The sequence below is a fragment of the Gavia stellata genome, chromosome 20, assembly GCF_030936135.1.
Source record: "Gavia stellata isolate bGavSte3 chromosome 20, bGavSte3.hap2, whole genome shotgun sequence".
In the NCBI taxonomy this organism is placed as follows: Eukaryota; Metazoa; Chordata; class Aves; order Gaviiformes; family Gaviidae; genus Gavia; species Gavia stellata.
In genome coordinates, this window is record NC_082613.1 from 12,093,647 (window position 1) to 12,117,243 (window position 23,597).

At 42.3% G+C, this 23,597-nt stretch overlaps 1 protein-coding gene across 1 annotated transcript in view; it reads right to left on the reverse strand.

Moving 5' to 3' along the window:
* The window catches only part of TOP1 (DNA topoisomerase I), a 68,271-nt gene extending 44,974 nt beyond the window's left edge, over positions 1–23,297 (reverse strand). Inside the window, exons 1-2 of the mRNA XM_059827070.1 lie at positions 23,158–23,297; positions 22,500–22,524 (exon numbers count right to left, since the gene is read on the reverse strand). Of these exons, the coding sequence (XP_059683053.1) occupies positions 22,500–22,524; positions 23,158–23,190 (58 nt within the window). The 5' untranslated portion in view covers positions 23,191–23,297. The remainder of the gene's footprint in view (positions 1–22,499; positions 22,525–23,157) is intronic.
* Positions 23,298–23,597: the final 300 nt, after the last annotated feature.

The following is a 23,597-nucleotide window of genomic DNA, read 5'->3' on the forward strand; positions in this document are numbered from 1 at the left end:
ATGTCACTTACTGGCCTAATGGCCCTATTTACACAACTACAGAACACACATAAAACATTCACCCTGTGAAAGGTATTGCCCATCTGTTTGCTCTGCTGTCTTATTTCTCCAATAGCCGACTGCAAAACATTTGGAATCCTGAAGTGAGAGTGACTCAAACACCAAGACTGTGATTTGAGTCCCCCATAACCTAAGCATGAAATTCAATAAAAGAAGCAGGACCTGGGTTTTCAGTAGGCGTCAGGAAAGGAAAGAAACTACAATGATACTGAAACAAGACTGCCAGGCTTCTGCTTCCTCATTCAGAGTGCCATACTTAATAGTACAGATACACCTTTCAAAAGCAACTTGACATGCAACCCTTAAACAGTGTTGAAAGACATCTCCACAATCAACATTGCTACAGAAAGCTATTTCTAAATCCTTAAAATCCTTCTAGAAGTCAAATTCAAATGAAATACAATTATTGTGCTATCACAAACTTACTTCACTTCAGGTGCATTAATGGGTCAGATGCACCAGTTCAGGAAGGCTGACACTTCAACACTGCTCACCGTTTCTCTCCATAAACCAGACCAAAATATGAGTTTTATAGTCTACTGCAAAACAACTAAATTAATTTTGACTAAGCACAAGGAGAACACACAAAGCAGCTCTTGTTTGCAAAGCTTGGATCCTCATTCATTCATTTTCCAATCATACAAGGGAAGAAATAGGAAAAAAAAAAGTGTGAAAGTATAGCAGAATAACCAAACAGTTTATCCTTTCTAAGGCAGGAACTTTATTACTAAAAGTAAGACTCCAGAGTGCATTCTTCCTTTTTCTAAGAAATATATCATCACTGAACAGATCTGAGTCAACCTATTTTCCAGGTTCTAGTTACTCCAAGACAAAAGTCCTTCTGGGCTGAGCCAGAACTGACCACACCACATGGTATCCAATTCTGCCAAAGCTTGAAAACTTAGTACTTTTGATAGAATCAGAGTAAACCCAATGACCTTACAACCCCTTCTCGATGCTTCAGCAGTTACTTGAGGCAAAAGATACTACAGAGACAGACAGATATTATGCCTTTTTCCTTAAAAGGACTGTGCTGGGAAACTTGGCTTCAGAACAAGACAGACCCCTTAGTTATTGCATTCTTCATTAATCTTGTAATTTGAAGGCCCTGTATTCCTTGCTGTTGAACAGAGGGAAAGGAAGAAACCTGTGGAATGATTTGGTGATGGATCTTGACAGGGGAATAGAGATAGATAGATTAAAGAATTGTCTCCAGCCATTCTTCTCAAGAAGTTCCACTTACTCTCCAGAAAAGTTTTATTATGCAAGCAAGGATCTCACACAGCTTTTTAAAAACACAAAGTTTGCAAAACAAGATCAATGCACGTTCTGCTCCACCGAAACCCCGGGGCAACTTCAATCTAAGGAAGAGAGGTAAACAATGTGACAGAACTGCTAACAGTGAGAGAGCATGGCGGGCACAGGACCAAGTCTGCAAGCTAAGCTGTACACTCATTTGTCCATCCCAAACTTTAAAAGCTTATCATGGCTAGGTTAAGGAAGCCAGAAAAAAACCACAGACTGATCACTCCAATCTTGTGTGACCGAAGCCTCTGGGACATGAAGTTAACCTGAAGCAAATGTCATTGCTGGCATTTCATCAATCTAAACCACCCTGCAGAAGCTGGGTAGGTAAGCAAGACGTGCTGCAAGAGCCTATTCAGAAAGAGAAGGACAGATACTCTTCAGTACACCTTTTGCACCCTTCTTCAAAATTTTTTTCAGCCATACTAGATTAATCGCTTATTTTCTGTGCACTTCATTTTTTCATCTGCTGCAGAAGTACCTAATACTCTGTGGGTTATTAATGCTTAGTAATTGAGATAGCTATGTGGTATAAAGGGATGCTGACCTTAAGAAACTGCTGCACTGCAAGCATTTTACAGCAAAACAACTAATAGTGTAGACAGCAGCAGCAAGTTTAATGACCTGTCAGTGCCTTTCACATGGTCTCTTCTGAAAGAGGTGGCACATTCACATACGCTTATTCCGCAGCAGATCTTAGCTGCTGCGTAACAAATGCATAGAATAACTGCAAGTAGAATTGCAGTAGACAATATTACACAAAGGACAAGACCAAGGAAGCCTTATAAAGCATGAAAATACATGTCTGATCAGTACAGAAAGGCTAAATTAATAGCTGCTTCTTACACATGCCAAAAGGCTCCCAACCGAGAGGCAACAATGAAGTTTCAATCCATTATTTGCATTCAAAAACAAAAAAGTTCAATGTGAACAGAAACATGTGTTTCCAGGGATTCCCAAGATGTAAAACATTCTCTTGTAATTGTATAAATAAGAGTCAGAGACTGAAACCCATTAGTATGTTTCCACTAACAAAGCAGAATAAAACAGAACAGCAAGTTAAAACTCTAGGGAAATGACCAGCATAAGTGTACAGCTTAAAATGCTGCTGTGCTGGCATGGAAGAGAGGAAAGTCCAGAGTAGCCTCTTAAGGAAACACGGTAAGAGCAACGCTGTTCTTGTCCCTAGTGATAATTATTCTTATAAGGCTACACTCTTATGAGTGGAAGTACTTAGTTTCCATAGCCTCCTCCATTCAGAATTTGAGTACCTTGCCTACTAACACTCTCCCCCCTTCCCTTACTGGGGTAGAAAGTTTCAGCAATTTTCTCCTGTTGCTTTATGAGTCTACACCCACATGAATAAACAAAAGTGATGCACTGCATGTACATCTTTAAAGAAGCAGCAAAACTGAAGATACACTTTTGCCTGAAGTTTCAAAAGCCATGGCCCATCACATCTCTGCACATCAGGAGGCCACGATGAGGCTGAGAGCAGGATCTAGGCAAAAATCCACGCAGCAAGCACTGTAGGACTCAGGAAAGCTCCAGAACACTCTAGAAATAAAGTTGTGTTGGAAGCATGTGCAAGTTTATATGGTATATGCCCACTTCAGTCCTAGCTGTTGTCATGTCCAACAACTGCCATGCTTTCAGTAAGCACTTATTCCTCCTCCTCCCACTTCTAACTAGCCCAGAATTACTTTCCACAGCTGGTGAAGGGGTCTGAACAGATATAAAAGTGGAAAGCTAGGCAACTGCAGCAGCCAATGACCCTTTCCAAAGCCAACTCTGCCTGTATCTGAGTATCACAACCAGATCCAAAATGCAAAAGTAAGAGCAAACAAAGGACAGCCACATTACCATTCCCTCTCAGGTTTCAAAAGCCTTACACTCATTACAACTAAATCTGTATTCAAATTTGCTAAAACACAGATATACAGGACTGAGACCCTGGAGGACTTATGGGTATATAAAGTGAATGTTGCTGAGGGGAAACAGATGTTGCCAATCGGCTCAGGGAAAAAACTTTGCATAAAAATGTAGTTACAGGTAGGTTCCCTGTGGATTTCTTTTAGATCCACTAATACCAAAGAATTTTTACTAGAGCATCTAATCTCATGCTTTTCCAAATTCGCCCCCATTTCCTCCCCATTGTGCAAAATGCAGTTAACACAACTGGCACAGCAGGAAGGACAGCCTCGCTAAGAAAGCCTGGACAATTGTTCACAAACCAGTCTAGCATCCAGGGGTGTAAAACTAGTTTAAAATTATGAAAGAAGGTAAAATTTAAGGGCATTCATATAGATAATGCAAGGGGGACTAATCCCATTTTCAGAGATAGAAAGCAACAAACCTTTAGCACAGATCCAAGGCTTAGCACAGAAACCGTCACGCGGTGCTGCACACACAATCTTTTCTCAGGAAGAGACAAAGGCACCACACCGAGGGATGTGCACGCCAGCCGCCACCGGAGACAAAGACAACACGAACTGCCCAGGGTCACTCACAAGTCGCTCAGGAGCAAGAACCAGAGGCACTCCTGCCTCTGCTCGCCTTCTGCCCTGGTTCTCCAAAGCGTTTGCTACAGCGGGGCAATTGCAACATTTACAATCGTGTTTAGACTTCGGAGCTATCAGGGACTGCGGAAGATAACCTATCCCTTCCTTCAACACAACCTAAAGCAAAATGGTTTGCTTAACCCTTATTTTCCTGGTTGGCGGGAATCCTTTTCCTTAAGGAGTTCTTGGCCAGCAATTTGGGCTGCAGAATTTTTGGGACAACACATTGCTCTTCAGCGATCCCATCTCATGGATGTGCAAACCAGGGTGGATGGCAACACTCACTTGTGCTCAGCCACTGAGTGCAGTTACACCAGTGACGCTTTTACTCTTTGGTTCCTTCATAGCTCGAAGAACCCCAGCTTATGCTCAACTGTAGCATAAGAATCAAGCCTAGACCTTAAGCGAGGAGTGCAGTGACTGTGCTCCTGCCTGCATCGCCATCACAGGTAGGTGGGCTGAATCATCTTCTGGAGATTTTTGACAAAGAACTGCCCAGGGAACAGCTTTGAGAGTTACTTCAGTAGACTGGGTCAAGAGCAAAGAAAATCTTTTGGTGCAATCTGTGACAAATTCACACTACAGACAGAGAACTTCATGTACCGTACTCCATCCGTAGACTGAGTCAGTGCCCCTAGCAGAACGCTTTTCCGCCTCCAACTGCTCTTTATACCATCATTAGAAAGGTGCGAACAACACAATTTGTGATGCAGAGTCAACAGCTGCTTACTGCATGCAAACTTTCGAGACAGGTGAATCAGGAGAAAATAAGGGTAAACAACTATAATCCCTAGTCCTTAGAAAGGATAATAGAAAATTCAGCTATATTAAAAAATAAAGAATGATATTGTTTGGGGGCATAAGAAGAAAAGTTTCAGCTCTAAAAACTGCACTAGCCAACAGGAAAACTGCTGTGTTGTCAGGAATAATTACACTGCAATGATGTCAACTACAAAAATATTTTCACTTGCTGGCTGTGTAAATCACCAGTATTTTTTGATTCACTAAAAAGAAGAAGTTTGTAAAGACTCCCTGAAACCCTGACACTTCCTCAGCGCAACAGTGATGTCTGAGTAGCTCAGACAGTAGCTCACACAGAGCCTGTATTCGCACCAACACATGAGGACAGGGTTGGCGTGTTTGACTATCCTGGGTTTTTGACCCAGAACAAGGGCTCCCCCCAAGCAAAAATTTTACAGAAGATAAAAAAACCCAGCAGTTGCATTGAAATGCTTCTCTTGCAGCAGTCAATGACTAGCCTCCTGTCAGCAGTCAGGATCACACACAGTTTATACACATGGGAGTGGTACAAGCTGTGCTCAGCGTCCTCAGCAGAGAGGCTCTTATGGCATTTGTTCAAAGCCTTTTATTAACCATCCCTTGACAACACGATGTGGCTTTGGCCAGTACTCGTCTCCTGCTTGCTGTAGGGAGGGAAGAGTTGAAGAGGGAGCACCCTTGGGAACAACATAAAGCCTCTGCAGTCCTCAGTATTAGAGTACGAATTGAGACTGCAAGACAAAGCGGTTCGTACAATCTTGAAATCACCTCTGCCAAGCAGTACCACCGTTTACGTGCTGGAGTCAGATTTTCTCCCACTACTTGTTTAGTATCGTGCCTACTAAGCTGAACTGATAGGGGAAGCATGGCCAAAGTCTTATAAAAAGTTTGTTTCAGAAGTCCAGGCACTTACACTATTTTTATCACACTCAAGCTGATTCCTCACTGTAGGAGGAACTCCCACACTGATTCCAGCTGGTGGTTTTTTGGTGTGGGGTTTTTTTTTTTCCTATCTACAACAATTTCTTTCAAGTACAGGGCTGCACTGGATGGATACAGCCCGATTTCACCTCTGTTCCCACTGTGGGTGAGTTAAGTGATCACTCACCCACGCCAGGCTAATTCCAACAGTTGCCTGCAAGCATCTTATCAGAGTCAGCTTTGCCCCAAGTCCCACTCTCAAGACAAGGGAGAGAATGCAATTCCCCTGCCTTAAGGAAACATTACCACAATTAGCATACAAGAAGAAACCCGATTCCAGCAAAAGTACACAAGAAAGTAAACAAATGGTAAATGTTTAATAACAGTTGAGATTTCTGCACTTCCAACTGTACTCCTGAGTGTTCTGAAAAGAAGAGATAGAGGACATGGAAAGAAGCATCACCACAGCAGTGTAGGTCACAGTAGCTTTAAAAGTGCCTTTTAAAATAAGGCTATGATTGCAATACTTAAATGACTAGTTAACTACAGCTCCTAGATCTGGTGCATCAAATTCTACTGGAAGTCCTCAATTTACATCAGTAGGCCGAAATGTTAAGTCACTGATTTTAATCTCATTATGCACCTGTAATGTGTTTATTTTGTTAAATTCAGGTCAAGTCTCACTAGCTGGCAACTGTTAAATCACACTGATACAGATACCTGAATATAAAACGTAACCTGTTAATGCAGGATAACATGCTGTGGTTACTTTATTATGCACAATAAACTCCCAACTGTTTCAATTAAAAAAGCTCCACATAATAGATTATCAGTTTGGTGAGGTTTTTTTGTTGTTTGGGGTTTTTTTGTTTGTTTTTAAACTAATGGCTTGCATCTTTGGATGGAAATCAGAATTTTATTAGATGCACAGCCAACATTTTCAGATTCCACCTTATGTAAAACTCATCTCTGCCTTGAATGAGACTTATGAAGGGGAGGAAAACATCTACTTAGTTTGTTTCGCATCTAAATTCTATTAAAAGAAAGCAAGCATAATCCTTGGAAATTCAACTGAACCAATTGTTTCTGGTTACCTTGTTCCTCAATTTTAAGAGTAGTCCTTTCTTCACCTATACAGAAACAATTAGGTGTGAAAAGTTAGCTTTCTTTTTTCAGCTTTCAAATGGCTTCCACTGTCATAGTCACTACATGACCTGTTTAAACTGAAGGAAATATGCTGCAGGTGCAGTCATCAAAAGTTTGTTTAGCACTGCACTTCAAACTCCAAGGGCTTAACTAATGACTTCCATCACAGCAGAGATTCTGCTTTACAACTGCTGCAACACAATCAGACTCTCTACTTTTCAAGTTTTCTTAACATGAAACCTAACATTATTTAAATATTTTAACAGGTTGGTTGGTGAGAGGGTTAGAAACATGCTCCAAAAACTATAAGCACTGCAGAAACAACCATAGGGACTCAAGACTTTGTTATTCCTCTCTAATATAACCCAAAATGAGAAAAACAAATTACATAGCTTCTTTTCAGAAGTATTCCAAATGAAAAATTAAGAAATATTTCTTTCCACTTGATTATTTGATGGCAGAAATAGGCAAAGGAAACAAGAGGAACATCAAGGAATATTTACAATCTGATAATTTATTCCTGAATGATTCAACTGTAAGGCTAGGAAAAACTATTTTTAAAAAGTTTCTTGGCTGCCAGTTTTATATATGTTAAGACATATTTTTAAAAGGTTGTTGTGATTCTTACTAGAGTCAAATTTAAATCAATACATCTGTTAAAATTTATTATGAATTTTACATGAAGGACTAATACCACCTCGAAAGCTGTAGCCACTCCAGCTGATTTAGTAGTTTGCTCCTATGCAAACAGCCCAGAGCAGTAGCTGTACTGTTCTCTCCTATCCTCCTCTTCCAAGCATTTCAAACCCATGCTAGACAAAACCACTTCTGGGAGTGAAAACACCATCCAGGTACCTAGCAGCAGAAAGCAATGCTCACACTCTTCAGAGTAAGTTCTGCTTTACCCAAAAGAGCACAGCAGCCTCAGCGGCTTCTGTGCAATCCCTGAATACATTTAACCTGTCTGAGTTTGCGTGCATTTCAGCAGCACTATTTTGCAAGGTTTAAAGTGTACCAATTTATTTTTGAACTTGGATCTGTTCTACAATTAGCAATTCCCTTACTTCCTGTACTCAGGTCTCTAGCAGACCAGAAGAAACTCCCTCTTTTTCCTGTGACCACAACTGCAAACTGGTACTACCATGTGTAAAAAGGCACCAATACTGGAACACTGGAGCCTTAAGCTTTCACAAATGCATAGTGGTAGCACTAAGTAAAGCCTGTAAATGGGAAAACTACCTGATGAGTAACCTTAATACCACAAGAAAGAATGAATATGAATAACCTATTCTGAAAATTAGCTAATGACACGAGATATTTAACTTCACATGCCATCCCCAAAACTAACCAGCTGCATGGACAGATTAAGATATCCCTGGAGAAAGAGGTGTAATAAAATTGAAAGTTAAATAACAGCTTGTAACAGTAATGTTTCTCTTCTAGTGATGGTGTACAAATACCCCAAATTTGCTGAGACAATGTAAGTTCAACCTGGTTTCCTAAGGCCATTTGTTTGCATCTCTGACAGGTGAAACAGTTCAGTAGTCACTGCTCAAGACAGGATCTACAACCAGAAGAACAGTTCACAGGTTTTCACAACAAGAGACTTTAAAGTACCAGTTACCTTGAGATTAAAATATAAACCAAAGATATTTTCTGCCACTCATCTCTGTGACAAGTACTGGAATCTTGTCTGCTAGCACTTACAGTAAGACAGCTACCCTGATGCAGAAACTGCAAATTTTTTTTCAGTGAAAGCAATAACCACAGACAAGTAAAACAAGGAGACAGTTTTCGAATACCGAGCATCACATTCTCAGAAAAATCTAAGTTCGCTACAGTGAAGGGTGTGCAGTTAACGTCAAGTCCAGCATTTGTTCCATCAAGGAGTGCATTAGAAGTTCCTTTATGAACTACATGCACATCTGACATACAAGAGTAATTCTGCTTTGATTAAGTGCAAGGGAAAACTGTAGTGATCAACAGGGAGGAAACATCATTTCACTCTCGCTGTATAAAGATGCTTGACAACCTATTTCTGCACTGATGCCTTTTTGGGGTACCAATCTCCTCAAGTAATTTGATCTGAATTTAGTTCTGTAGGTAAATAAACCCATTCGGATCACAGGATTTGGGAAATCACTTACCTGTAGTTAGCAAAGTGCTGACCACACTGCCTAATAATATACTATTTGGATACCTGGCAGTGATGGGCAGGAGGCAGTTAAGATTTAAGAAATAGCTTACGAGATGAAGAACTGAGCAAGTGGCACTGACACTTGCTGACCAAATGACACCAATTTCAGAACATGGAAATGAGAGACCTATGAGAAACCCAGAAATGACAAAAATTTGCATTCATTTTTAAGCCTTCAAATACTTCATGGATGCTTAGAAGAAATCCCTTCTGAATACCAGATCTTGTCTGAACTGAAAACTAGTGGAAAACTTACCTTTCCAGTCTCTGAAGCAACTGTGATAAAAATCACCGATATACTTTTGGTAGTCCATGTACTACAATTTTTTTTAAATACTTTTTTCACTATTGAGGAACCACAACTAAAGCGAGGGCTTCTTTGACACTGTTCTCCTATAGAGCTAATTGCCAAAGACTAATTCCAGAGCTCTGCTGAGATTAATCTATTAATACACACAAAAAGACACTATAAAAACTCAGCTTAGAAAAAAATCAAATAGCATATTTATTTCAGTTCCATTCAAAAAGTAAATATTTGCCATGTGCAAGTCAGCAGACTTCTTCCCTAGGACTTCTCTATAAAAATGAAACTGAGAAGTGTTCCTTTCCCCAGCTCAACGGCCCTCCCAAAACACGAACACACTGATGTTATGCAAAGATGACTCCTTGACCTACACGCTAACTTTGGGGTTTAAGGTTTCTTAGTCTGGGTTAGAGTCTGAGCACGAGGCTCCTGTGCCTGGGTGGATGGGTGGGGTGTTTACAAAAAGGGAGAAAAAACACAAGAACTTAAATTAAAAACAAACTAATTCTGCCATTAATAAATGAGGCTTACATCTGTTTTGAACACTGTTTCATGTTCTTGTGAAATACAGCTACAGGGGACTCATTTCACAAAACAATGCCCCACAGCTTCATTCTCTATAAAAGAATCCATTTAAAAATACACACTTTACACACCAAGACCTCATAAACCTCCCAATCCTTCGGATATGTGGCCAGGGCATTAGTATCATTTCTCATTCTAATCAAGTACGCTGATAAGCGATGGGCAAAGCCCAAGCACAGATCAGTTCCTAGGAGATCCAACCCACCATTCTGAACGAGCTATCCCTGCTGTCACCACCAAATGTAACCTGTTTGCTAAACTGCACGCAGACCAGATACAGCTGGTCTGCAAAGACAGCACCAGCAGCTTTGGAAAGAAAAACCTATCAGATTCCTGAAAGAGGCAAATACTGTACCGATCAGTGCTGTAAGAGAGGCCTACTCATGAACACAGAGAAAGACAGAATATTTTAACTCAGACTATGGTTCAACAATAAATTCACTTTTTCCTCCACACAGACGAGCTCACACTTTGACAGTGATGGATAGCGAAACCATAAACTGAAGATTATGCATCACTGGACAAGAGTCTCAACAACAGGGCTGGGCAGGAGGGAAGGGGCAAATATTGTTAGACACAGAAGGCAATGCTTGAAAAAGCTGAAGAATGACAGCTTTACACCTTCATTTATGAAACAAGAAACTGATGGACTCATCAATTCAAGTGCTTCTGCCTTTTACCTAAGGTTCAATTTAAGAATTAAACTACTGGGATAGCCAGCTTACTGCTGGCTGCCGTCTCCATCCACTACAAGACAAGATACGGACTGGAGCAAACAAAACTACACTGTGCTGGGCTCTCCTAAGACCTCATGCTGACAACTAAAGAAGCCAAGCATAGAGCATCAAGTGCCAAGCTGTATTTTCCTCTTTATGTCTAAACAATTAGAACAGTCTTAACACCTAGAAAGACGCTTCCTTTAGATACAAGTGATGCTGAATAAGCCTATTTGATGATAAAAGAAAAACATTGTTTATGACAGCTACCAAACTCCAGAGAGAAGCATATTTTAAATTAGAAGACTGTATCCACTCATAAAAACAGGTATTTCAAGGACAGCTTGCTTATGCTTCCCTAATGAAGTGCAGGTGACATACACAGCTATGATATTATGACTCAGACAAGATGCCAGCTCCTCTGAGAGGCTTCCTAGTTTTTGAGTAGGAAGAACACAGGAGGATATAAGAAAGCGAAAGTGAAAAAGGCTCTTGAAAAATGCATGTTATCCACATTCATGTCCAAAGGTATCCAGGAGAGCTGGAGAGATGTTCCAACCTGCTGGAACAAGACAAAGTAACCCAAACACCTACGCAGCTCCAGTATGGCAACTTGCAAATACCAGAGTTAACAGCGCTGATATCCTGACTCTAATTTGTGCCAGTATTTGTTTACTAAAAAGGTGGATCAAGATGACACCTACAACAGGACTGGGCAACACCACAGAAGTTAAACTCTTAACAACAGTGACTTTGATTATCTCTTGTATTGTATTTGTAGTCACATGAACCTACTGCCTCTGGATCTGGCAATTTACACTTGTGTCCTGGAGCACAACTTGCACCTTACTTTTTCTGCCAGAAAGCACTCAGGACTTTCTGCTCTTTGTCCCTGAGGTGCACTGTTACCAAACTGAAGGAACCTAATCTTCAGTCAAAACCAATGCTAAAAACTAAGTGTCGGCTGGAAACACCAGTAAGGAAAGCTTACTCTGATCCACACCATCCGGGGGTTTCCTGCGCACAAGCATTACAACAGATACAGCGCATTTTAACAGCCTCAATGACATTCTTGGTCCTCAAAAGAAGAGCAGGCAGCTTTTTATTCCCCATCTGGTGGTCATTAACTCTAGAGTACAAACCTCAGAGTACGTCACTAGCACTACTCCATCCCTCCATTTTGTACATGCTGCTTGTGTTGCAATGAATCATAACCTCACATGGATCTCCAAAGAGCTCCTGCTTCCAGTCTCCCAAAAGGGTAGATTAAAATGCAGAGTGCTTGTCTAACTTGTACGTGTACCTTGTTAGGCAAGTTAAAACTGGTGCCTGCCCGTCCCCGCTGTTTTATCTCTCCAATAATTGATCTTACTCACACACTTGCTAGCGTTCACAAACTGGCAGAAGACATAATATGCTCTTCCTATTGCTCAAGGCACAGTTAGGAGACACTCATAGCAAGGTGGCATGTATGGAGCAAGAGACTAACCTATAAAGTACTTGATACCAGAACTCCGTGCGCAGACCAGTAAAACCACTGATCTCCCTACTGTAAATCCAGTGATTTCACCAACTGCAAAACTCAGCACACAACATTTTAGGGTTTGTGAACTAATTTAGTACCACAGAAAAAAATGCAGGGTTTAGCTCCTGAGATGAGTTCTGTATTTAAGAAAAAATTACAACATAGGCTAAAACTGCAGAAGCTGCTTTTTTTTTTGTACTGCCCTTTGCTAACCACCTCAGTTCTCAGCTGGAGAGAGAATTAAAAATCAAAAACAAAAGTCCAAGCTGGAACTGAATCTTAGTCCTAGCCAGACAACTTTATATCTATTTCTGTGCTGGAATAAATCACTCCCACTCTGTTCTTGTTTCTCCACCTCTGAGAAGAGCATAGTACTCCCTCTTCTCCTACTGTGTTGGCCATTTAAGCAGTATGGTGTTAGGACAGGGTAACAATGTATAGCACAAAGGACCTTAATCCCAGGCATAGTGTCCACATGTAACAGAATGTCCCTCCCCAGCATCTCCTGCCTTCAGCTTCAAAAGAGACTCTCTTCATATTCAACCCTTCATGTTCACATAGTCTGACCAGAGCACCAAGCAATACAGACTATGCTGACAGCTGGCAAGACAGCATCACACAAAACCAGAAGGTGGAATAAGAATTGCCAACTTAGCTACCAATCTCCTTAAGGGCAGAAACAACTCCATCCACTTGCTTGCACTGCAGAGCAGATGAAGGAAGACAGCCCTCCAACCCGGTTATCAGGTGTCCAAACCATCTCATGGCACAAGCTATGTAACAGGGTGTCCCCTGCCACCACCTGCACTTTTCTCCTCCTAAAACTCTGCTTGCAGAACACAAAAATAGAAGCCTTTTAGTTGTGCTACCCTAACTCCAGAGATCTCTGCATTTCAGTTAGAAGACTGCTAGGTTTCTCAACTCTAACTGCAGATACTTAAAAATCTGCAACAGACACCATGTTTCAAAGGGAAAAAACCCACAGAAGGTGAGAGCCCACTTTTCCCTTATCTTCTCCCCCTAAAAGGTCTTTTTAGGCCACCTCTCCAAAACAAGAAACTGCAACCTCAGAGGAAGATGAGCAGCTGTTTAGACAAGTCTGGCCCTTGTTCAAATACTGGAATATAAGCCTTGAGCAGTAATACATCACCATCAATAAAAAGTTCAACTAAAGTACATTGCCCTGGCCCTAAAACACAGGTCATCTATTCCACGTTACATACAAAGGCAAAATTACCACATTGTCATTCAAATTGAAAAGGCGTACAGAAGAAAAGTGGCAAATAAAGGAAGAAAAGAGGTCCTCTACACTCTACAAGTTCATATTCTTATGTGTCAGAAGCAGTGCTAAGCAACAGATCAGAGTAAGTGACAAATGCCAGGAAAAATTAAAAAGCTATCTGTACTTGGGTGTTTCTCCATTCCTATTAAGTATTTTCTTGACTTTTTTCCATGAAGCCACATCTCTGGTCAATGTCTAAAAAATTATTTTTTAAAATTCTTAAAATTACTCCATTTAGACACCGCCACACATCTTCTAGCTGCACCAAACTGACAGACATTTGGATGGAAACAAGACAACTTCCAATCCCATACAGCATACACTGAGTAGTGGAGTGAGCCCAACACTTCAGAAATTACAAAGCATTTGGCAAAACTCATTCCAAAGCGGCCAGACAAACGGTGCTCATGCATTAGCCCAGTGGGTTTCAGACAGGACAAGCTGTATGCAGTCTTATCCACGTTGAACATGAGATCTCTTATTTCATTTGTTCCTATCATTTATTCCCTAACACAGCAAAATGTTCTACTACCAAGGTCCCAGATGCTTGCTGCAAAAATCAGTAAGACTGTGCAAATCAATGATTAGGATTTCCAAATGAGCAACAAGTAGTAAAGGTCACCAGGGTCTTATTTTTAGACAATCATTGAAAATAGCATTATGGGAGAAAAAGGGGCATTTTGAAGAATCAGAACTATGCCTTCACTGGGAATGTAAGAGTCTTGCTCCCCCAAATAAAGTTGTACTCTCTGCTAAATACTGTGTGTCTGCAAGTATGTCAGCTGTATACTGCAGCTGATGAGATGTAACAGAAACTTAGCTAGTACATCTTCACCATGAAGCATGTCTTTAATGGACACAGGTATGACCTAACCAAAGATGAATTACATAGACTGATCAAAATATTTTAGTGAAGCTGCAAGTACACTCCAAGCTTTCCTAAGGCAGAAATCAATCTCTCTTCGCTCATGGAAAGATATAGCCAACTGCAGAATCACTGCAGCACTGAATTCCATGAATGTCCACCTGTCTTTAACAGAAAACCATCTATGTTGGGCAGAATTATGAAGGAGCAAATCTTCCTCTTTCGGTGGGCACCATGAAACTCAGCACTCTGCAATACTGCTAGAGAAGGAAGCCATTGTCTTTGTAACACTCCCTAAAAAACCCCTTCTCTGACGAAGGTGTAAGATAAAAATACATACATGCACACCCACACAGCTCACAACTGCACAAAGCATATGGTAAGCTTGTGAACATGAACAAATACATTCAAGTCAAAAATATTGATAAAGAATCCAAAAAGATCTACCAATCAGCAGCTTTGTGGGAAGCAATTTTTGGCTCCAAGATTGACAAGAGCTTTCTAATAAAATAATTTCCCAGTGGCCTGATGCTGTCCCTCTTTACCCTGCAATCATCCCAATTTCAGAAGTTACTGTCTTCAAACTTAAAAAGGGATTTAAGTACTTTAGGTGGAGACACAGGTTGTTTTTCTTGATGAGGTATTGTCTGCTGAGGCTGAATGACAAGCACCTACACTAACTTTCCTGCTATGCCTCCCACGTTTGAGCTCGCACTGCCCCAATCCCATCAAGATACGCATTTCAGACATTTTCCAGCCCCCAACTCCAAAGCTTTCCAAGACAGGAGTAAAGCATGCTCAGTGCTGTCCGTCCTTGTGACTCCTTCATGTTGGGAACCGGCAGTTTCGAAACACACAGCAGCTGTCCGTACAAGTTAATTGTCTAAGCTGACTACTACTGCGACCATCTTCAAGTGAAGCTACTAAGATTTAAGTAACAGCTATGAACAAAGGAGACTTCCCCAAGGTGAAGCAATAGTATCAAACGTAGTATTCACGAGACCTGTCTGGCCACATCTTTTTTGCAGAGTACGTTATTCTAGCAAACAGGCCTTGAGATGATGGAAAACATCACCAGAACTTTGTGATAACACTCTAGCAAATTTGTGAGGCAATTCTTATTTTAACCACTGTCCCTCTTCTATTCATCTTTCGTCACTACCGGACTCCATCTCTATCATTAGCTATTAATAGGGAACTAATTGCCAAGGTCTCCCACTTCCCCAAAAGCACCAAGTCTGATCCCCACCAGTTGTGCTGGAGGATCTCCCAGCATATTGTTTGTTGCAAGGACTGGCACAAAACCGTGTATTTCATATGACTGCTCCTGCTGACACTGCAACACAGACTGAGGTTTAACAAAATCCTACTTTTATATCAAAGAAGTCCAAGAATCATTGATGTTAACTAAGTGTTAGAAAAAAACAAGTTCCAGGAAGACTGACTGCAGCTCCATACTCTCCACTTCTCAAGCCTGGAGCTCTCACTCGTTCATCAGCTGAGTAGCTACAGAAGTCAAATTCAGAAACCAAATTTCAACTTGAAAATATGCATGTATGCTCATGTTTCTAAAGCCAACAGCAACTTTCTACTGCTCTTTATACCTTGCAGGTCACAAGAATACAAAATTAACTTCACCCTTTCTTTTCACGTCACCTTCCAAATGTCTAACTCCCACTGTGACACCAGAAGGTATTACTGCAGTTCACTCTTCAGGATCATTAGTTTAAAAAGCAAGCATTCAAGATGAAAATATTTCTAACTATAAATCTGATTCAATCCACTGGAACTATTTAGTATTTATGTCAGCCAGGACATTTTGAACAAATGCTGTGCTAAAAATATTGTAGTCTCATACACACTGGGAAACCACTACTACAACTTGTTCAGCTGAACTACTAAATAGCAGGAGCCTGCAGCAGAAAAGGCGTGCTCTGCCCAGAACAGCACTTCAACACCGTATTAATTCCAATGTTCAGCCAGTGACAGGCAGAGGAAGCCACCAGAGGCACACACGGTGGGAGCTCCCTAGAGCAGACAGTTAATAGCAGAGTAAGGACAGCAGTAACTGGGAATACTGTTTAAGAAGAATAATGCTACTGTAGCCAAGAACTGATTTTCTGGCTGTTCTTTCAGAAGAGCAGGTCAGCAGCAAACTCACTGCTGCAACAACAGCAAGTCCATACCCTTCTCCTGTTCTCTTTAACAGGAGGAAGCATTTTGAAATCTAATGATGAGACATACGTAAATGCTGAGAGTGCTAAACAGCTCAGAAGGGATAGTCATGCAGTGAGAAGGTACAGCTGGGCATATTTGTCATATGCTGCTGTCTCAGTCAAATGAAAAAGCCCCAGAAAAGCAAGGTGGGAAGCACCAATTTCTACAACTAATACCCTCTCTCAGATTTGGAAACCTAAGACACAGTCCTTTAAAACTGCAGGCAGAAGCGGAATACATAATGCTAAATAGCATTTTGCTCCCATGTTTCGGAGAGTGAGGTTTTCTATAAAACTTGGGGCAGCTTCTATAAAATTAGCAGCCGCAAAGGCAATTCAATTTAATAAGCCAATAAATATTTCTGAATGACTGCATGTCTTACAAGGATATGAGAAATTATATTAGCACAACCAGCTCAAGCAGACTTGCAAGAGAAACTATCCCATCTTGAAAAGCCACAGAAAAAAAAATCTGCACTGATTTCTTATGTGAAATTGTCTTTTTCTCAAATAGTCACTGTTGCATTAAAGCCCATCCCTGCAGTCCCATAACAAAAAAGCAGATACACTGTCAGAGCTCCGCTGATTTTAGCAGAACTACAGCGATTTACAACACCAGTAAGAATCTGACCTGGAGCCTCTCTCTAATAGAGCAGTGGCTTGTGCTATTTCAGCAGGTATTACTTTAACAGGAATCCAGTGAAATCATTAACAGAGGAATTTGAGTCAATGAGATGTTAAGTACTTGCTATAATTACATATTATTACAGTTTCTGCTGACAGCGCAACTCCAGAGGTTGGAATTCAATGAACTATCCAACAAATATCCGAAGTCACAGTTGTAAATGAAGTTAAATCTGAATTTGTGTTTGATCACGTTTATGAGCTGTGTGCCTAACTCACGTGAAGCCATGTAAAAAACGACACTTGTACATTGGTTCCCCGGTTAAAAATTTTTCATGTTTTACAAAGTAAACAAAGTAGACCTGATAGCATGTTAATAACAGATACCGCTTACACTGTAGTAAAAGGAAAAACATCTTAAGAAATTCTGCTAGAAGTAGGAAGCACACAGACCATTAACCCCCGAAACACATCTTCCAGCACATTTAGGTAATTCTGCTGAGTTTTAACAAAAACAAAAGTTGGCTGCAGCTAACAGAAATGCATTCAACTCCCCACTCCCACAAGACACCCATTAAGTTTTAACGTGAATGCTGAATGTGTCAGAACAATTAATACAACAGACCTCGAAGTCTTTAGTAAAGCCCTTCTGAGGCGACTGCTGGGAAAATAGATGCAAACAACTTACGTAGCACATGATATTTAAGAGCAGTTTACCAACAATATATTTATTTGTATTTCTGAGAAGTGTCATAAATGATCAGTTTACTTCAGAGCACCCTCACTTGCAACAATCTGAAGATTCCTATAGTAACGCTACACTGTTATATTCTACAAGCCCTGCAATAGATTGCTGTGAACATATTAAGAATCAATGCAAAAACAAAATTAAGAAATTTTGCAGAGATTGCCGTCTGACGTTAAATACTTTAAAATAAAAAAGCTAAGTGGTTTCAGACTTAAAACTACCCCAACTATTGTTCTGAGGCTGTGGGCAGCACTTCTTACAATGTGGGCTCATCACCCAGCACCGCAGTCTGGAAGTGACTCAAGGCTTGTGTTGGAAGGAACAAATTACATTCTTCAGGATTCACGTCTCCATGTATCACAAAAAAGGGAAAGGAAATTTTCAGTGGAGATATCAATCTGCATCTAAATACCATTAACTACCTTTTGTACTTTGGATCCCTTGCCAAACATTTGACATTTAAACGCACCAGTGACATCATGCTCCCAGGGAACTTAAAAGACAGTTTCGCCCTGATGTGCACAAGTCACAGAGCACAAGAGTTTACCTTCAAGCTTCCTAACTTCATCAAGCTTGGTTAGTACAGCGGCTCTAACAGCAGTGCTAAGGTACGCAGAGCCCTGTCTCAGAAGTGGCCCTGCTCCCCTTCAAAAAACTCTCACACATCCAGAAAGCACCAACAAAGCAGCAGCAAGGAAGAACAAATCTGGTCTCCAACACCGTTTCACAACCACTGAAAAATCTTAAGGATCTCTGTTATGTTGCTTTTCAGTTTGTTAGCATTTAAATCACCCCACCTTTGACGTTTGCAGCTCTATCGCACATGAAACATGAATTTAATGTAAAACATGAAACATACTGAAATTCCTTAACCTGCAAGGCATTTCTTCAGCACTCTTGCTATTAAATTTAAATTTCCCTCTTGCTTGTCCCCCTTCGTATCTTCACCCTGATATATAGAGAGGTGCCATATGAGCACTCAGGCCAACATAAAAAACCTGCCAGTTTCTGATAAGATGCTGCAGCAGCAAGGGCTTCCTTCCCCACCCCCTAAAAATGCACTGTTAAAGCAAGCCCCTCCTTCAAGCATGTTTGACTTCCAGAAGCCATCTCTATGACACTGGACAATCAAATTCACACTTGACTCCTGTTAATATACTGTAATGGTTACTACAGTGATACTGGCCTCAAATTGCATCTTAACATTATTGCTCAAGTCAACCAAAGGAAAAAAACACTGTTTAGGGAGATGTCTTCACTTTCTATACAGAACAGAGATGGATTTTACAGAAGTTCTGATCACAGGCTGATGAACAGCCAAGACACTAACAGCAGTTAGTGGAATTTAGTAGCTTTGAAATGCAATTTGATTATTTTCCAAACAAAAGTAATTTTTATCTACTGCACTCTGCAAACACAATGAAAGAACTGAAAGTCAAGACAAATTGCTTTTAGTCTCAACATTGTCCTCAGTAGTAAGAGGTTGTTACATTCAACCTTAATAGCAAAGCTCTTAAAGGCAAAACTCAATAGAATCCAAACAGATTTTGCACCTGAAGTGACCTGTAATTTTACCAAGTGAGAAAAAAATAATCAGAATTATTCCCTAACTGAGTATATAGTTGTAACTCAACATTCACATGTGTGAAGAAGGGGTCATATTCAAAGACCAAGCTGTACTTGGAAATGACAGTTTTAGACTACCATTTCCCTTCTACAATGCTGAAGACTGCAAGGACATTACTTGGAAAAAAGGCTCGCTGTTTCAGCAGAATATTGTTCTCAGGATGGTTTGCAAACAGGCACTGCTAGAACGGAACATGGAAAATTCTTTGCAGCGTGTACTGATACTAAAAATACAGTTAAGGTGAAAAAAATACCCACTATGGCCAAATTAAACAGGAGGGAGAATCTGGATATTGAGACGGAATGCAATTACCCAAGTTGGAATTTGCCCAGGACACTCTTAGAGTGATCTGGCTATTTAATGACAAGAAATAGCCAGGAACACATATTTACTGCTGGCATCCTCTCTCATACCTAACACTACCCTGCTATCAATGAAACGGGTGTGTAATCAGATCCGAGCTACAACCAGGGTGCTCCTTGGGTGAGCTGCAACAGGCTAGCAGATCCACCCCCACCCACCTTACTTCAGCTGCAGCAACTTGTGTGATCACCACCTGAAGTAGTATGTCCACTGACCTAGATATGAACATTAGTAACAACAGGAAGTCTCAAAGCGCTTAAGCTGCTCTATTGCTGATACGCTACCCAGAAGTCATCCAAAACATTCTTTATTAACAAAAATGTTTACTGTTGGTACATTCAATATTTAGAATGAGTCAGTACCAGCCCCCAGAAAAACTTGCCTTCCCCCAAACGTAAAGAGGAAAGGCAGCCTGAAAGGAGCCTTTAGCTCTACTGTTAAGCGCTGCCTAACAATAATCAAAGTACAAAGCAACTCCAAACACCTGGAAAAAAAAAGTACTTCTTGAGACCCCTACCACCCACCCCTAATCTTTGCCACTAAATAGGATCAAAACAAGAATATAAGAGCTAGAGCCTCACCGCTACACCTAAATGAGAACCGCTGTTCTCAGATCTGCGTGTGACAATTCCCAACACAGAAGTGCAAAGAACTCCTGTGTAGAGGAAACGAGACTCTGAGCAAACAGAGGTGACAGGTTTTCAGGAAGATAGTCCTGGTCACAAGGTCAGAGAGGACAGCGTCTATTCCGCATTATTCCCTTAACAAGACTAACAGGGTTACACACACCTTTCAGCGCTGAAAAGGATTTTGTATTTTAGGGGCCTCTGATCAGCCACAATGATGTTACATGACTGCCGTAAAATAATTACAATAGGAGGAAAAGGGTGCCCATACTTACACTGGTATGAGTCTGTTGGGTATATTTGATTTACCAGGAATTCAGTTTTTCCATCAAGGTGTCTTACTTTGAATTTCTGTATTGAATTCCTCCAACACATGGTAGAAATAAAAACTGGAGGAGTTTTAAGTGCTGTATGCCTAAAACCGTTACAAGAATAAAACAGCACATGGTCACAATAGAGGAGAAAAATCCCTCTAAGAGGTTCACTGGAAGCTGGAGTGGAAAAGTCGAATATGCATCATTTCTCTTGTCTAAATCAGTACGTAACTAAAGCTTACCAGGGAGTACTTTTCCCTAAATAAAGATGGTCCTTAAGCAAATATTTGCCAGCATAAGAAGGCTACAAGTATTCAAATACATGCTTATATTTAAGTTGCTTCAAGAGCTCCTCCTGCACTTCTTAGGAAATCCAGTGCACCCTCTTTCTGTTAAAAATTATTCGTAGAGCCCTACTATAGATTCAGAATGGAAATAAAAGTTCAAAAACTGCATATTCTCTACTGCCTGCACCTATTGCACACACACAATCACATTCCAATGAACTGACAGAAAGAAAGGTGCACGCAAACACAGATTTGTAAATATTTACACACAGTAGCCTACAAAGCAACCAGGCACATGGACATCATCTAGAAAAGCATGCTAAAAATCAGTATAACTGTAAGTCAAGCAGGTATCTTCAACTATTCTTTTGTCCTCTACCACCTCACCATTCAGAGGACAGCTCAGAGCTCCTTACACATCCCGAACAGTGACAATTACAGATAGACACAAAGGTAGGTTGTATGTCCTCAACTCCCCTCCACCATGCTTAAGCCCTTCAATTTGACATCTACCAGCTTGGGGGGATTGCAATTAGCTTGCTTCCTACAAAAATGAATAAACAATCAGAAAAAGTTAGCAGCCATTAGGCTGATTAGAAAAGATAATATTATATGTGTATATATATAAATATATAGACATATAGTGTATATATTCATATATACATACATATAAAATTACAGGACTCCTATGTTTCTGAATGAAATGAACAGTTAGCTTGCAAACTTTCTGAAGTGATGCTGTCTACCCTTCTGGAATTGTCTATACTTTTTTTTTAATGTGGGCTTTTATTTTAATTAAAAAGCCCCACCCAACAAGGTAAAGTTACATCAATTAAATAGCAAGGAAAGAAATAAGACTGATCTTAAAATGGATGCAGCAGATTCTTTTAAAGAGCAACATGTTGCAATCACCTTTCATTTTAGGGGAAGGGAGGGATTCCCTGAAAGGAACAGAGACGGGGAGCAGTGGGGGGAGGGAGGCTGCGATAAAAAACGGCTTGGGGATTTATTTTAGTTAAAAACTTTGCTTTCCCCTCCATTAAGAAGGGGCTGGGGGCCGGGGATCGCTGCCCGGTGCCTCTGTAGAAGGCTCCTCTCCGGCAGCTCGGGGAGGAGGAGAAGCAGAGAAAGCCACACAGAAGAGAGGAGAAAAAGAAAATGGCGCAGAGACTAAGTCCCGACCGTCGACAAGGCGACTTTCCAGGGAGGAATCGGGGCCCAAAGGAGACCCCGGGAGAGCCGATGCGCTCGGATCGGGGGCCTCCGGTGCCCCCACTAGGGGAAGCGAGGGTCGGGGGGGGCCGAGGCCGCCGGGAAAGGGGCGCTTTTGGCAGCTCGATGGGAACAATGGGGCCGGTGAGCGAGGAGCCGGGACTTAGTCTCTGGGACGCCATGTCTGTGCGCGGCCGGCGCGGCGAGGCGAGGGGCGCGCCGGGGCCACACTCACCGTTCGCTCGGAAATCCGCCTCGATCTGCGGGGAGAGGAGACAGGGAGAGACCGTGAAAAACGACGTCCCGCCGGGGAATTTTTTTTTTTTTTTTGGGGGGGGGGCGCGCTGGATTTTCCCCCCCTTCTTTCATTCTCATTTTTAGGGTCATTAAATATCAAATGAGAAATGACCAGCGCGATGCAGAAGGTGCCCCCCGTGGCGGGGGGGGGCAGGGCGAACCGGCACCCGCACAGCTCCTGGGGTGACCCCCCCCGAGAGGAGCGAGCCAGGGGAAGGTGGCCAGCCGCCCCCCTCCCTTCTCCCAGGCAAGGGGGTCACACACGAGTCCCCTCTCCCCCACCGCCCCTCATCTGGGCAGAAACGGCTCCCGGGGCGGGGGGGGCTCGGTGGATGGGGGCGCCCCAGCAGGACGAGGGGGACAGGCCGGGTTGACAGGGCTCTCCCCAGACGCGTGGGCTACCCTGAGCGGGGGCTGGCAGGGGGCAGCAGCAGGGCACGTCTCCCCCACCGAGGTTAAAGTGAGGGGGGGTGGTGGTGGTGTCAGCCGGGCCCCCAGGGCCGACCCTGAGGGGAAGTAAGGATCCCGCGGCCTCGGTGGCGAGGGGCCGGGTTCCCCCGGGAGCGGGCCCCCGCGGGCGGCGAAGGGGCGCTCACCTGGGAATCGTTGTGCAGCTGGTCCCCGCTCATGCCGGAGGGCGCGGGAGGCCTAACGGAGCGGAGCAGGAGGAGAAGAGAGGAGAGCTGAGGAGAGCCGAGCCGCGCCGCCGGGGACGCGCGGAGCCTGGTCGCGACGGAGAGCGCAGCCCCTGGCTCCACAGCGGTTGTGTAACAGACTAAGTCCTCATTTCGGCGCACTGCGCAGGCGCGATACCTTTTATAACGGGGCGGGGCCAAGGCCCTGTTAGGCAGAATGTTGGGGCGGGAGCTGGGAAACGGCAGTTCGTGTATTTGCATCCGAGCCACGCCCCCCCGCTCGCGAGCCGGTGGGATTTGCATACAGACCACGCCCCGCCCGTGTGATCCCGCCTAACACAACCGACCCGCTCCCCCCTTCCCATTCGCCCTGCGCCGGCTCGCTTTTTACATATCCGGTT